The 13,843-nt window shown below is 61.8% G+C and overlaps 3 protein-coding genes across 3 annotated transcripts; 1 reads left to right on the top strand and 2 right to left on the bottom strand.

The window, feature by feature from the left end:
* Positions 1 to 103: 103 nt before the first annotated feature.
* On the bottom strand, positions 104 to 1,272 carry C28H19orf25 (chromosome 28 C19orf25 homolog). The gene is made up of 2 exons (XM_071727665.1): positions 1,116 to 1,272; positions 104 to 1,046 (listed from the first exon to the last, which is right to left on the bottom strand). Exons 1-2 carry the CDS (start codon positions 1,264 to 1,266, stop codon positions 868 to 870), a joined length of 330 nt encoding a protein of 109 aa, XP_071583766.1. The 5' UTR covers positions 1,267 to 1,272; the 3' UTR covers positions 104 to 867.
* Positions 1,273 to 2,129: 857 nt separating this feature from the next.
* On the bottom strand, positions 2,130 to 6,501 carry REEP6 (receptor accessory protein 6). The gene is made up of 5 exons (XM_071727662.1): positions 6,268 to 6,501; positions 4,077 to 4,170; positions 3,676 to 3,814; positions 3,254 to 3,422; positions 2,130 to 2,291 (listed from the first exon to the last, which is right to left on the bottom strand). Exons 1-5 carry the CDS (start codon positions 6,380 to 6,382, stop codon positions 2,251 to 2,253), a joined length of 558 nt encoding a protein of 185 aa, XP_071583763.1. The 5' UTR covers positions 6,383 to 6,501; the 3' UTR covers positions 2,130 to 2,250.
* Positions 6,502 to 6,592: 91 nt separating this feature from the next.
* PCSK4 (proprotein convertase subtilisin/kexin type 4) lies at positions 6,593 to 13,196 on the top strand. The gene is made up of 15 exons (XM_071727668.1): positions 6,593 to 6,831; positions 7,364 to 7,468; positions 7,562 to 7,657; positions 7,807 to 7,935; positions 8,488 to 8,564; positions 8,655 to 8,743; positions 9,324 to 9,496; positions 9,577 to 9,789; positions 10,762 to 10,862; positions 11,148 to 11,251; positions 11,398 to 11,515; positions 11,676 to 11,855; positions 12,095 to 12,219; positions 12,510 to 12,629; positions 12,709 to 13,196. The coding sequence occupies exons 1-15, from the start codon at positions 6,652 to 6,654 to the stop codon at positions 13,104 to 13,106; spliced, it is 2,208 nt and encodes a 735-aa protein (XP_071583769.1). The 5' UTR covers positions 6,593 to 6,651; the 3' UTR covers positions 13,107 to 13,196.
* The last annotated feature ends 647 nt before the right edge of the window (positions 13,197 to 13,843 follow it).

Genomic DNA, 13,843 nt, shown 5'->3' with positions numbered 1-13,843 from the left:
GGGGATGGGCAAATAAATACCTGGGGGGTTGGAAACACCCCCTTCCCAAATCCACCAGGGGGTTCCACTGCTCAGCAGGTGACACAAGTCCCATCCTCACATCTCCCAGAAGGGTTTTTAATGAGGTTTGTGACAATCCCCCCCGTGGGGGTGACCCATAGAGGACAAATCCCCATGGGGCCATCACTCCCAACCCCCAAACCCAACCCCTGCTCCCTGCAGCCCCTCAGGAGGGGGCTGGGGAAGACGGGGGGTGCTGGGCTTTGGGGGGCACTGAGCATGGTGTCCTCAGGCTGTGCAGGAGGTGCTGAAAGAAGAACTCGGTCTGGAAGTGGAGGCGGGTGAGGTGCTGCAGGAAGGGGGGCACCTGCTCCTTCCTCACCCCCAGGCAGTGGATGATGTGCCAGAGGTTCCACTGGGACATTTGCTGGCACCACAGGGCACCCAGGGATTTGGTGGAGAGGAAGAGGAGGAGGAAGAGGAGGAGGAGGATGGCCACCCGGCTGTCCTGGCTGACCTGGGTGGCTGTCAGGATGAGTCCTGGTGCTCCTCGTAGCCCCAAAATCCCTCTTGCTCCAAGCTCTCCGAGATGGAGGTGGCAACGTGGTCACTCCCAGGGCAGCACCAGATGGAAAAGTCGTAGGTGAAGGGACGTGGTGGGGAGGACATGTCACCAACACCCGGCTCACCAACACCAGTGACCCAACACGAGGTCAGAGCTTTCCCTCCAGCACCGGGACCCCCCCTGGGGAAAAGCCCCTTTTCCTTTTGAATCTTTTTGCCCCAAAACCCAACCCAATTGCTTTTAACCCTGGTTTGAAGGGGTGACACCAGAACCCCGGGGTGTCCCTGCCTGCAGCTGCCATCTCAGAGGGCTTTCTGCCTCATCTGGGCGATGCTCTGCTCCAGGGCTGCTCCTGCTCTCTCCAGCTCTTCCCGACGTTCCCGCAGCTGCTCCCGGGATTCCCGCAGCCTCTGGTTCATCTCCAGGTAACGACGGCTCTGCTGGAACAGCCGCTCCCGCTCCTCCGTGGGGATGGGGGAGCCTGGGGGGGTGGGAAGGGTTAGGGGTGTTGGGATCCTCCTGGTGCTCCCCCCTCTCCTGCAGGACTCACCCGGGGAGGGTCCCTGGTCCCCGCAGAGCTCCTCGGGGAGGAGGAAGATGGGGTCAGTGGGGGGGGAGCCCCGCACGTCGCTCAGGATCTGCTCCAGGCTGGGGAACTCGGGGCGGGTGGAAAGGACCCGCTTGGCCTTGGAGCTCATCATGGGGCTGGGGGGAGGGGGGAAAGGGGGGGGAGCAGAGTGAGGGGGATGGGCTGACCCCCAGACAGACAGACAGACAGATACCGGACTGACAGACAGGAACCCCCCCCCCCTTCTCATCCCCCAGCACAGACAGACAGACCCCACCCTCCTTCTTATTCCCCCCAGGACAGACAGACAGGACCCCCACCCTTGCCCCCCCTTCCCAAGACAGACAGACAGACACACACACACACACACCCCTTTTGACCCCCCAGGACAGACAGACAGACCCCCCCCCCGACCCTTTTGACCCCCCCAGGACAGACAGACACCTCCCCCCCCCCCTTTTTGACCCCCCAGGACAGACAGACAGGACCCCCACCCTTGTCCTCCCCTTCCCAAGACAGACAGACAGACACACCCCCCCCCAGAGAAGCCTCCCCCCCCCCCCAATACCCACACCAGGACCGACAGACATAACCCCCCCCCCTTATCCACCCCACGACAGACAGACCCCCCCTGCCCTTGTCCCCCCCAGGATGGATGGACAGACAGACAGACAGACAGACGGACAGACGGACAGACGGACAGACAGACAGACGGACAGACTCCACCCCCACCCTCGGGACAGACAGACAGGACCCCCCCTTCCCCTCTTCTTTCCCCCCCCGGACAGACAAACCCCCCCTGCCCTTGTCCCCCCCCTCCCAGGACAGACAGACAGACCCCGTCCTCACCCCCCCGCTCTCCTCCCGGCCACACCCCCTACCTCACTTCCGGCAACGCCCCCGCCACAAGCCCCGCCCCTTTCCCCAATGTGACCACGCCCCTTCTCTTAAAGGCGCCGCGCCCCCGTTTCTCTTAAAGGAGCCGCAGAGGCAAAGTGAGGATCCTGGGGGTTTATTGAGGGGGGGGGAACAGCGGTGGGAGCCTGGGGTTGGGTTGGGCCGGGCCGAGCGGGGCCCTGTCCCAACCCCAGGCCCCAAGTTGTGGTGTCCCGGGGTCTCAGTCCAGCTTATTGTCCAGGTTCAAGGCTCCTCTGGGGGCTGTGGAAGACAGGGAGATGATGTTCAGCCCCATCCCTGAAGGGACACGCGAGCCCCGACCTCCTCCCGAGAGGGGACAGGCACAGGGAGATGGAGGAGGAGAGGGAGAGGATGGAGGAGAAGATGGAGAGGATGGAGGAGAGGATGGAGAAGGAGAGGGAGAGGATGGAGGAGAAGATGGAGAGGATGGAGGAGAAGATGGAGAAGGAGAGGGAGAGGATGGAGGAGGAGAGGGAGAGGATGGAGGAGAAGATGGAGAAGGAGAGGGAGAGGATGGAGGAGGAGAGGAAGAAGATGGAGGGGAAGATGGAGAAGGAGAGGGTGAGGATGGCGGAGGAGAGGGAGAAGGAGAGGAAGAAGATGGAGAAGGAGAGGAAGAGGATGGAGGGGGAGAGGGAGAGGATGAAGAAGAATGGAGGATTTTTGTGGAGGGGGGGGTGTTGAAATTCTGACAACAGAGAAAGAAGAGGGAAAGCATCTGCTCTAAGCCATGCCAAGGGAGAAAGAGATGGTTGGGTGTGAGCCACAGCGGCAAGAGGTTGGTGTGGTGGCCACTGGAGCTGGCCAAGGGGCCAGTGGCAGGTTGAAGGTGCCAATGGGCCCTTTGTCCCTTGGGTGGCAAAGGTGGGTTGTACATACGGAGTGGCTGAGCTGTGGGGCCACCTCGGCTCTCAGCCGGGCTCTGCTGGTGGCCAGAGTCCTCAGGACTGGACCCCACGGGGGGAAAGAAGAAAAGAGAGGATTACAGAGGTGGGGAGAGAGCAAAAAAAAAACCCCTTCCCACTCAACTCCTGCCTCCACGGGGGACACAAGAGCTTGGACCACAGCCATGGGGAGATGGCCACTTGATGGCAAGGAAAAGAAGAGCTGCCCCCGCTCCATCAGAGTGGGAAAAACTCCAGGGAAAACCACCCCACCCGAGATGGAGCAGGATGGGGGGGGGCAGGGGGGCCCCACGTTACCTTCTTGGGTGATCTGTGAAGCTGTGTCCAGGGTTCTGGTGCCGAGGGTGCCCAGGATGCTGTCCATAGCCCGGCGGTGCTTGAGGAAGCAGGGACGGATGATGCTCTGGTACAGGACCTGAGAGCCATTCCAGGGCACGGGGGCCATGCACCACAGCAGGAAGAGGCACTGTGGGGAGCAGAGACCCTCAGAGCTGGAGGATGGGAGGGTAGGGGCTGAGCAAGGTCACCCCCATCCCCTCCAAGGACAACTTCCCAAGGCCGGAGCTCAGCAGAGGTACCAGGACCGCAGGGAGCTCCGTGCAGCCCCAGCACAGCCATCCCCCTGCTAACAGGGCACAGCCCAGAACCAGCAGCTCCTCCAAATTCAGCCATTCAGGCAAGAGGGCTCTGGCCCCAGCAGATCCCAACAAAGCCCTTACCTTCCCACCGTAGAAGCACGGGAACCAGAAGAGGAAAACATCAGAGAAGGCCTCAGCGATGCTGAAGGTGCCGTACAACACCCAATATGTCAGCCACAGGGTGTCTTCCTCCTTGCTGGAGCTCTCGATGGCTTTGATGCTGTGGCAGGACAGGGGAAGAGTGCTGGTGTCACAGCCCCCCCTGCCAGGCCGGGCACCTCCTCCCCAACCCCCCCAAACCCTGCAGCAAATCCGCCTGATGGGTGCTGCTGCCCCGTGCTGGCACCCTGCCTGCTCCCACTGGTTTGGGGAAGGTGTCCAGGAGCTTCCCGACGTGATCCCAGCCCAAGGAGATGCTCGGCTGAGGGCAGGGGACGCCCTCCAGAGGCCGCGGGGGGTGGGCAGGGATGGGGGGTACTCACGAGGCGTACGCGGGGTAGATGAAGCCGAAGAGGTTGGAGACGAGGGAGGCTCCGTAGCCAAACACCAGGTACAGCCCCAGGAGTGCCAGAGAAACTGCCAGGGGACAGAGAGGGTGGTCCCAGACCTGTCACCACCCTGACAGCCAGGAGAGACCTCGGGTCCCTCTGCTGAGCAGGTTGCTGGTCCCCATAGTGAGAAGAGGCACATGCCAGGAGCTTCCAGTTGGGAATAACGACCCCTCCCCAGTTAATTGCAGGAGGACCCCTCCACACACGGGACCGGCGAGGTGCTCAGAGCCTGATCCCTGAGGGAGCCACAACCTGGCCCTGTCACTGTCCCCTGTCACAGCTTGAACCACGAGAAACTCCCAGCACCTCCAGCCCTGGAGCTGAGCCAAGGCTGCGGGAGGCATCAGAACTGGAGGTGCCAACACAGCCCTGGAGTCCAAAGCGATATAAATGAACTCACAGACACACAGATATGTTACAAAAGTCACAGCTCGGAGCTTCTCCTCCACGGAGCCCCTTGGCATTTCCATAACGACTGCTCCAGGAGGAGCTCTGCTCCCCTGCCAAGCCCAGCCCGGCTCTGCTGCTCCCTCCACACATCTCCTGCTGCTGCTGCTGAGCAGCTGGAAGGATTCAGCCCCCCGAGAAACCAGCGATCCTTGGTATTAAATTAAATTAAATCGTCACAATTAAATGCTGGAGCTCGCCCAGCACTCGGATGTTGGCTGAGAGCAGGAGAAGCAAAGCTGGGGGAAGGAGCCCTGGGCAAGGAACCCCCTGAGCCTGGAGATGATGGAGAGGGCAGGAAAGCCAGGACTGAACCTGTCCGTGCTGGGGAATTAGAGGAAAGCCCTTGCTCAGGCTCAGAGGATGGATTATCCCTGCTCTGCTCACGCCAGCATTCCTGCACCTTCCTCCCATCCCTCTTCCAGGCATGAAGGGAGCTCTGGGTCCTTCCCAGGAGCAACGTGGCTGTGAAGCCATCACAGTCATGGAACCATAGAACCGTGGAATCATGGAAGGGTTTGAGTTGGAAGGGACCTTAAAAAGGTCCCAATTCCAACCCCCCTGCATGGCAGGGACACCTCCCACAGCCCAGGCTGCTCCAAGCCTCATCCAAACTTGGACACTGCCAGGGATGGGGCAGCCGCAGCTTCTCTGGGCACCCTGGGCCAGTGTCAAACCTTCCCTCCAGGAAAACACACGGAGAGGCTGAGGCAGCGCTGGGTTCCTTCCCCCTGGAGCCTCCACAGGGATTTCATGGGATAAGTTCGTCCCCCCCCCAAAAAAAAAAAAAAAAAAAAGGGGGCTTCTTTCCCAAAAAGCTGCCAAGGGAGCAGCTGCAACCATCCCACTGTGCCCGGGTGAGTGGCTGTGGGGACTGTCAGCCCCGTGCCTTGGGAAGGGACCACTCCTCCTCCTGGATTTTGGGATTTTGACCCAGGTGAAGCCACCCTGGCTGCGTCACCCCGAGGCCAGGCAAGGGGACTTCCAGCTGCAGCCCGTGGGTCACCAGAGACCCAGAACCCACCCTGCTGGGTTCAAACACAAGCTGGGAATTACTCCAGAGCTGGGACAAGGAGAAATTGGGGTATTTTTAGTTTAACAGCAGCTTCTCCTTCCCAGACAGGGATGGAGCACACGGGACCATAGCTGTGGGGTGGCAGCGGTGCCTCAGCTCATCCCCTGCCCCAAAAGCCCATCAGACCCCAGCACAACCAAGGTCCCAGCACCCTCTTAATTGGAATCACCCAGTGGTCACACACCCTGTGTCCAACCAGCACCGGAACCAGCCCTGGGAGGTGAAAGGCTGGGGAAGGATGTGGCAAAAATGGGGACACCCCCCCGCCCCCACCCCAAACCGTTCCAGTTTGATATAAAATATTGAACGGGAGAAGGGGGACAGGCGAGGTGCAGCGTGGACCTTGGAGGAGAGGGGTCCCGGTTTGTTGGGGTGGGGGATTTCAGCCTGCCCAAGGTGAGGACAGACAGGGACAGACCCCTCCCCCCAGCCCCAAACGGAGGGGTCCTGACCCCCTGCTGCCTCCCCAGAGCCCAGAGGGAAGGTGAGGGGCTCCCAGGGCACCCAAGGGAGCGGAAGGACCCCCGGAGAGCCCCGCAGCTGGAGGAGGAGGCAGCGGAGAGGGAGACGGGAGTGGGGGTCCGGGGATCCCGGTCGCACCTGGGGCCAGGTAGAGCCACTTGATGCCGGTCCGAGCCTCCAGGCGGGACAGGAGGCTCCCGAGGGGCCCGGACTCACTGAAGAAGCGCCGCAGACACGTGAACACCGAGCCCATGGCGGTGGCGGCGGCTGCGGTGGTGGCAGCGGCTGCGGCGGAGGCGCCCCCGGGTCCGATCCCCCCCGGTTCCCCCGGGAGACTCCGGGAGTGGGCGGGGCGTTACCGGGCGTGGGCGGGGCGTCACTGGATGGGGCGGGGCGTAGTGGCGAGGGGGCGGGGCGTCGCGGTGAGGGGGCGGGGCGTAGGTCCGAAGGGGCGGGGCGTTGTTAGGAGTGGGCGTGGCTCCGTGTTGCCAAGGCAACGCCCGCTGAACGCCCGCGGGCTCCATGGCTGCGCGGCACAGCCCGGGCCTCTTCCTGGGGCTTTTGGTCGCCACCGCCGCCGCCCCCTCCCTCGGCCTCCCCGAGCCCCGGGTTTACCTGAGCAGCTGGGCCGTGCTGGTGGCCGAGGGGCCGCGGGAGGCCAGGGGGCTGGCCCGTCGCCATGGCCTGCTCTGCCTGGGCCAGGTGTGAGCCCAGAACCTCCCTGCCTGCCCGCCCACCCACCCACCCGTGTCCCCCTCCACTCCTCCCCACCCTGCGTCCCGGCTTTCGTTTTGAAACAGCGGCGTTTGATCGCAGGCTGAGAGAGTTGGGGTTGGAGAAAGCTCCAGGGAGACCTCCGAGCACCTTCCAGTGCCTGAAGGGGCTCCAGGAAAGCTGGGGAGGGACTTGGGACAAGGGCCTGGAGGGATGGGGTGAGAGGAAATAGTTTCAAGCTGAAAGAGGGGAGATTTTAAAGTCTCTCCAACTCTAAACCTCTTTGGGAATCCATACCCATTTCCTCTGGTGCTTTCAACCCGTGCTGAGAGCCCCAGAGGGTGCAAGGTGAGCAAAGGAACCCAAAGGCACCCACAGACCCTCCCCAGAGCTGCTCCCTGCTCGTCCCGTCACCCCCAGCTCCCATTAAATTCACCTTTCTGATCCCTGCAGCCCCCGTGGAGCTGGCAGCCCCCTCGTCCCCCAAAGAACCTCTCAGAGCAGCTCTTTGCACCAGCAGGTGATGGAGGGGGAGCCCTATTACCACTTCACACACCGAGGCACCAGGCAGAGAGCTCTGAGCAGGCACTGGGGCTGGCACATGAGGCTGACGAAAGAGCCCAAGGTAGGGAGGAGGAGGTGTTCGGGGGGACAGGGGCTGCCCCACGCCACGCTGGGCACCTCCTGCCCCACGGCCACCGGGCTCCTTCCCACCCAGGTCCTCTGGTTTGAGCAGCAAAGCCTAAAGAGGCGCACGAAGAGGAGCATCAGCGTGGTGCCCACGGATCCCTGGTTCCATAAGCAGTGGTACATGGTGAGATTTTGCTGCTTTCTCCTCTAATCCTCCAGCAAATCACCTTCCCCACGCACAAAGGGGACTAAATGCTCAGCGGTGAGGCAGCAGGAGAGCCCCGGGAGGTCACCCCCAGCTCTGGGGCTGATCAGGTTTAATCCCTTCTCCAGAACAACGACATCAATCCCGACCTCAACATCCTCACTGCTTGGAGCAAAGGGTACACGGGGCTGGGGGTCGTGCTGACCATCCTGGACGATGGGATCGAGAAGGACCACCCGGACCTGGCTGGCAACTACGTAACTACCAGGGAATGCGGGCAGCAGCTCCTGCAGGGGGGGCTCCAGGGGATGGGGGGAGCAGCCGCTGCCTTCATCCCACCCCCAGGATGCTGCAGTGGGAGCTCAGCCTCTGCGTGGCTGGATCAAAAGGTTTGGTGCCTGCCGTGGTGAAGCCTGACATGGAGGAAATGTTGGGACTTGTTGGGCCCCAGAACAGATGTAATTACAGCAAGCTGCAAAGCGGGTAAATCCTCCTGTGCTCCGAGGGGAGAGGATGTGTAAAACCTGGCTTGTGTTTCATAACAAGACACTCCAGTGGTTTGCAGCTCCTCTCTCCTAACTGCACCACCCACAGGGCTCCTTCACTCCCTGCTGGGATTTCTCCCTGAGCAGAATGGGGCCCTGGCACTGAACCCCCAGATCCCCCATTCCCATCAACCCCAGGTGGTTGCAGGGAGCTCCCTGGCAAATCCAGGATGCTCTGTGCTGGCAAACCCGGTGCTGTGCACACCAGCAGCCACTTTGCTCACACTGCTGCCCCTTTTTTCTTTATTTTTTTCCCCACAACGGGACCCCTTGGCGAGTTACGACTTCAACAGCAACGACCCCGACCCCCAGCCCAGGTACACTGCTGGCAACGAGAACCGGTGAGCACACCCCCCCCCCTTTGGGGTTTTGGGGCTGGGGATGTCCCCTTTGCCCCTCGCAGGGACCCCCTGTGCCAACCCTGCCCACAGGCACGGCACACGCTGTGCTGGGGAGGTGGCAGCTGCAGCCAACAACCACGTCTGTGGCACCGGGGTCGCCTACAACGCCAGAGTGGGAGGTGAGTCCTGAGCTCCAGAACACTGGGAGTGGGATGGGGGACTCCCCAGGGGAGCAGAGGGAGATGGGGTGTTACCCACACACAGCCACAACAACGGGGTTCAGTGCCAGGGCTGGCCAGGGGCCCCCTGGGCTGTTCCTTTGTGTGGGGAGTGTGGGGCTTGGGTCTACCCAGAGCTGCTGTGGCCAACCAGGGCTGTTAACCCTAACCCTAACCCTAGCCTTAACCTTAACCCTAACCTTAACCCTAACCCTAAACTTAACCCTAACACTAACCCTAAACCTAGCCCTCAACTTAACCCTAAACCTAAGGTTAACCCTAACCTTAACCATAGCCTTAACCCTAACCTTAACCCTAATATTAAACCTAACCCTAACCTTAACCCTAAAATTAACCCTAGCCCTCACCTTAAACTTAAATCTAACCCTAGCCCTTAACCCTAACCTTAACCCTAATATTAAACCTAACATTAGCCTTAACCTTAACCTTAACCTTAACCTTAACCTTAACCTTAACCCTAACTCCCCCCTAGCCCTAACCCTAACCAGAGCTGGGTTCCCTCCTGGTCCCTGTCCCGCAGGTGTGAGGATGCTGGATGGAGCCATCACAGACATGGTGGAGGCTCAGTCCCTCAGCCTGCAGCCCCAGCACATCCACATCTACAGTGCCAGCTGGGGGCCCCTGGATGATGGGAGGACAGTGGATGGGCCGGGGGTTCTGGCCACCCAGGCTTTCCTCAGAGGGGCCACCAAAGTGAGCTGGGGGACAGCCTGGGGGACGCTGCCGGGCCCGGGACTCCACGCTCATCACCCCCTCTGCTTCCCCCCTGCCAGGGACGGGGTGGCCTGGGCTCCATCTTCATCTGGGCCTCTGGCAACGGTGGCATCAACTATGACAACTGCAACTGTGATGGTTACACCAACAGCATCTACACCCTGGCAGTGGGCAGTGTCCTGGCGGGGGGGCACCGGCCCCGGTATGGTGAGGGCTGCTCTGCCATCCTCACCACCACCTTCAGCAGCAGAGCCACCAGCCAGGAGCAGATCGTGAGTGCTCCAGGCAGGCACCGCTTCCCAGCACCAAGCAGGCTCAGCCAGACCCTCCTTTCCCTTCGTAAAAATGGCTGTGTTAGAGCCACCCCCCAAAAAAAAACAACCAACCAACCAAAAAAGTCACAAATTGACTCAGAGGGAGCATTGCCTGGGGTTACCCATGGGAGGAATTGAATGGATGACAAGAAATGTAAAGTCTGACAGGTGGGAAGGAACAAGCCCAGGTACCAGCAGAGGGTGGGGATGGAGCTGCTGGAGAGGGGAAAGGGCCCTGGGGGTGCTGGGGGATGGATGGAAGGGGGACCATGAGCCAACGATGTGTCCTGGTGGCCAAGCAGGACAATGGCACCTGGGGGGCATTGGGAGGGGGTGGTCAGTATAGGGAGAAGTTCTCCTGCCCCTCTGCTGAGGCCACATCTGGAATCTTGTGTCCAGTTCTGGGCCCCTCAGCTCCAGCAGGACAGGGAACTGCTGGGGAGAGTCCAGGGCAGAGGCCCAGAGATGCTGAAGGGAGTGGAACATCTCCTGGTGAGGAAAGGCTGAGGGAGCTGAGGGGCTCCCCATGTGCAAGGGGTGACCCCATTAATGTTCATAAATCTGCAAGGGGTGAGTGGCAGGAGGATGCAGGAAAGCTTTTCCCAGGGGTGACCAGCAACAGGACAAGGGACAATGGTTATAAACTGGACCACAGATGGTTCTGTATCAATATAAGGAAGAACTTTTCCCTGTGAGGGTGACAGAGCCCTGGCCCAGGGAGGTTGTGGAGACCCTGGAGACACCCAAAGCCCACCTGGATGTGTCCCTCTGTCACCTCCTGCAGGTGACCCTGCTCTGCAGGGGGGGTTGGACTCCAGGATCTCTGGAGGTCCCTTCCAACCCCTCCCTTTCTAGGATTCCATGAACTCCAGGCAGTCCTGCCCTCTGCTCAGCAATGGTGCTGAGACCCCCCCTTTCCTCTCCCCCCAGGTCACCACCGACCTCCACCACGGCTGCACTGATGGGCACACGGGCACCTCGGCCTCCGCCCCGCTGGCTGCAGGGATCATGGCCCTGGCACTGGAGGCCAAGTAGGTGATGGCACCACAGCAGGACAGTCCCCAGGGAGAGTCTGGTGCCTCACCAGGGGGCTGCGGGGACAGGGGACTTGGCTAGCAAGGGGGTTATGAGGTGTGGAGCTGAGCTCTCCCCCAGGCACCGGTGGGGCGGGAGGAGAATCGTCCTCTGGAGGTCTCTGTTGCTCCCATTTTGGCAGCGAAAGAGAGCGGAGGCACCAGCTGGGAGCAGTGGGAAGCAAATCCCCCCCTGAAAAGGCAGCTCGAAGCCTCTGTCCCCAAGTCCTCCTTTGCTTGCAGCCCCAGGCTGAGCTGGCGGGACCTGCAGCATCTCGCTGTCAGAGCCTCCAAACCCGCTCACCTGCAGGCAGAGGACTGGGCTGGGAACGGTGCTGGGCACAGGGGTGAGCTCAGGGCACAGCCCCAACCCCCCTCCTCTGCCTGTGGGGAGCCCCCTACCCCTCACACTCCTCCCAGGGAGCCTGGGGTGGGGGTGGGAGCCCCCCCTGCTCTCTCCATGCTCACATGGCCTCTGTGGGGTGGCATCAAGTGAGCCACCACTATGGCTATGGGCTGCTGGATGCTGGGCTGCTGGTGGAGATGGCCAAGGCATGGACAGAAACTCAGCCTCAGAGGAGGTGCTCAGTGAAGGCTCTGAACACCCCAAGGTGAGGGTGTTAAGGGTAAGGGTTATGTCCCCTGCTCCAAGCCCGCAGCAGGAGCAGATTTTGCTCCCCAGGGAGTGTCTGTGCCACACACCCTCTGCCATCACCCAGGACACCCGTGGGAGGGGAGGAGATACCTTTATATCTGTCTTGTACCGGGCAGGCACATCGGCTCCAAGCTCACCATCTCCACGGATGTCTCCTCCTGCTCGGGCAGCACTGAGCAAATCCTCTCCCTGGAGCACGTCCAGGTCCAGCTGTCCCTCAGCTACAGCCGTAGGGGGGACTTGGCCATCTCCCTGACCAGCCCCATGGGGACCACGTCCACGCTGGTGACCGTACGGTGAGGCCAGGGGGCACGGTGACACGAGACAGACCAGTTCTGGGGGGGGTAGAGGGGGCTCCTCCTTTCCCAGCCCCTCCTGGGGCCAAGAGGCTCCCCCACAGCTGAAGGGGCAGCTCCTGGCACCCCCCACCCCGTGCTCAAAACTCCTCTGTGGCCCCTGCCGTGCTGTGACAATGCCGAGAGGTGACCCCAGGGGTTCCCTGGGCCCCTCCAGCCCCAGCTCTCCTCTCCTCCAGCCCCTATGACATCAGCCAGGAGGGCTACAAGGACTGGACCTTCATGTCCACACACTTCTGGGATGAGAACCCAAACGGGACCTGGAGGCTCCAGCTGGAGAACAAGGGTGATGCCTATAACAGAGGTGGGTGCCTGGGGCAGCGAACCCCACACACGGGGAGTCCCCAGGGCCTGATCATTTTTCTTCCTCCCCACACTTTAACAACCTGTTGGCTTCTCCTCCTCCTGGGCACGGAGCCCTCTTCTTCTGCAGGGCCATATTTATTTCTTTTGAGGTTCTTTCTGGCCAGCACAGGACACCCCTTGCTCTCCCCAACATAACCCCAAAGCTTCCAGCCCTACAGCTTGCAGATTCCAAACCCCGAAGGGTGGTGGGAACACGGGGCTGCCACCTCCCATCCCTCCCACCCCCAGGGCTGCTCACCAGCTTCATCCTGCACCTCCATGGCACCCAGGAGGATATGTCAGCCCGGAGCTTCACCCCCCCCTCCTCGGGGCAGTGCCTCCAGCGGGACAGCCAGGGAGCATGCCAGGGTGAGGCCCTGGGGACGGGGACATCACTGACACCCCCGGGTGTCCCCGCAGCCTGTCCCATGCCACCATCCCTTTGCAGAGTGTGGGGGCTCGCTGTACACCCACCGGGGCTCCTGCCTCTCCTACTGCCCCCCGCGCTACTACAGCCCCCCCCGCAGAGCCACTGCTGCCACCACTGCCACCAGTGCCACCGCTGCCCTCGTCTGTGCCAGCTGCCACCCCTCCTGCTACACCTGCCAGGGCCCTTCGGCCACCAGCTGCACAGCCTGTGCCCCCAACCTCACCCTCGACGAGCTCACCCACGCCTGCTCCCCCGCGCAGGGCTCCCCCCCCGAGGAGGGGCTGCGGAGGGACCCGCTCCCCCTCCTCCTCCTGGGGGGCCTGATCCTCTCAGCCGTCCTCTGTGTCACACACCGGGTGGCTTTTTGCCTTGTGAAACGTGGCCTCTGCTGTCCCCGGGCTGGAAGGACAGTGTGACACGGGGGACACGCAGGATCCCAGCTTGGGACACAGCTGCCCTCCTCACCCAGCTTCCAAAATAAACTATTTTTTCTTTGCCTTTCTGGACCTCCCTCTCGGAAGGCTGACGTCCTTTCCCAGCGGCTCCTGGGCTGGTCCCACCCCGTGTCCAGCTCCGTGCATCAGCAGGGACACGGGTGGTGGCTTCTGTCCCCATCTGGTTCATCCCCCCCACACACCCCGGGGGACCGGAGGAGCTGCTTGGAGGAAGCGATTCCCGGAAGGGCCGGGAGCCCTGTGCCCTTTCCCAGGCACTGGGGGCCCCGAGGAGGAGGAGGAGGAGGAACAGGAGGAAATGGAAGTTCTCTCCAAACAGCTGCACCCGAGTGACCACAGCAGCTCCTCCAGCCCCAGCTGGGCCAAGAGCCCACGCAGCTTCCATCAGAGATGGTGCAAACCCCAGCTCTTGTTTACCAGAACCCTTAAAAAAAAAAAAAATAATAAAAAGCGAGTCCCGGGATCTCTGCACCCCTACCTACCCTCTCCCTTCCTCCCCCCCCCATCAGGGACAAGTGCCCCGGGCCTTGGCTGTCCCAGCAGGGCTGGCAGCAGCACAGGAGCAGCTGCACCCCGGCACCGGGCAGGGCAGGGGGAGGGCTGCCAGCTGGGGCCCTTCCCGGGGGCATTGGCACCGCGCAGGGCTCGGCCATCCCCCCCCCTCCCCTTTCCCTGGGTTGTCCCCCACCGGTGGTGCC

The sequence above is a fragment of the Heliangelus exortis genome, chromosome 28 (genome assembly GCF_036169615.1).
Source record: "Heliangelus exortis chromosome 28, bHelExo1.hap1, whole genome shotgun sequence".
NCBI lineage: Eukaryota > Metazoa > Chordata > Aves > Apodiformes > Trochilidae > Heliangelus > Heliangelus exortis.
This window is presented reverse-complemented; position numbering and strand designations above follow the sequence as displayed.

Excerpts from the sequence above, each read along its gene's own strand:
- REEP6 (XM_071727662.1), bottom strand. The coding sequence starts at position 6,382 with ATGGGCTCGGTGTTCACGTGTCTGCGGCGCTTCTTCAGTGAGTCCGGG. Across the intron at positions 4,171-6,267 it reads GTGGCTCTACCTGGCCCCAG|TTTCTCTGGCACTCCTGGGG; the intron begins GTGCGACCGGGA and ends GTCCCCTGGCAG. Across the intron at positions 3,815-4,076 it reads ATCTACCCCGCGTACGCCTC|CATCAAAGCCATCGAGAGCT; the intron begins GTGAGTACCCCC and ends GTCCTGCCACAG.
- C28H19orf25 (XM_071727665.1), bottom strand. The coding sequence starts at position 1,266 with ATGATGAGCTCCAAGGCCAAGCGGGTCCTTTCCACCCGCCCCGAGTTC. Across the intron at positions 1,047-1,115 it reads GGACCAGGGACCCTCCCCGG|GCTCCCCCATCCCCACGGAG; the intron begins GTGAGTCCTGCA and ends CCACCCCCCCAG.
- PCSK4 (XM_071727668.1), top strand. The coding sequence starts at position 6,652 with ATGGCTGCGCGGCACAGCCCGGGCCTCTTCCTGGGGCTTTTGGTCGCC. Across the intron at positions 7,469-7,561 it reads GGCTGACGAAAGAGCCCAAG|GTCCTCTGGTTTGAGCAGCA; the intron begins GTAGGGAGGAGG and ends CTTCCCACCCAG. Across the intron at positions 8,744-9,323 it reads CTACAACGCCAGAGTGGGAG|GTGTGAGGATGCTGGATGGA; the intron begins GTGAGTCCTGAG and ends CCTGTCCCGCAG.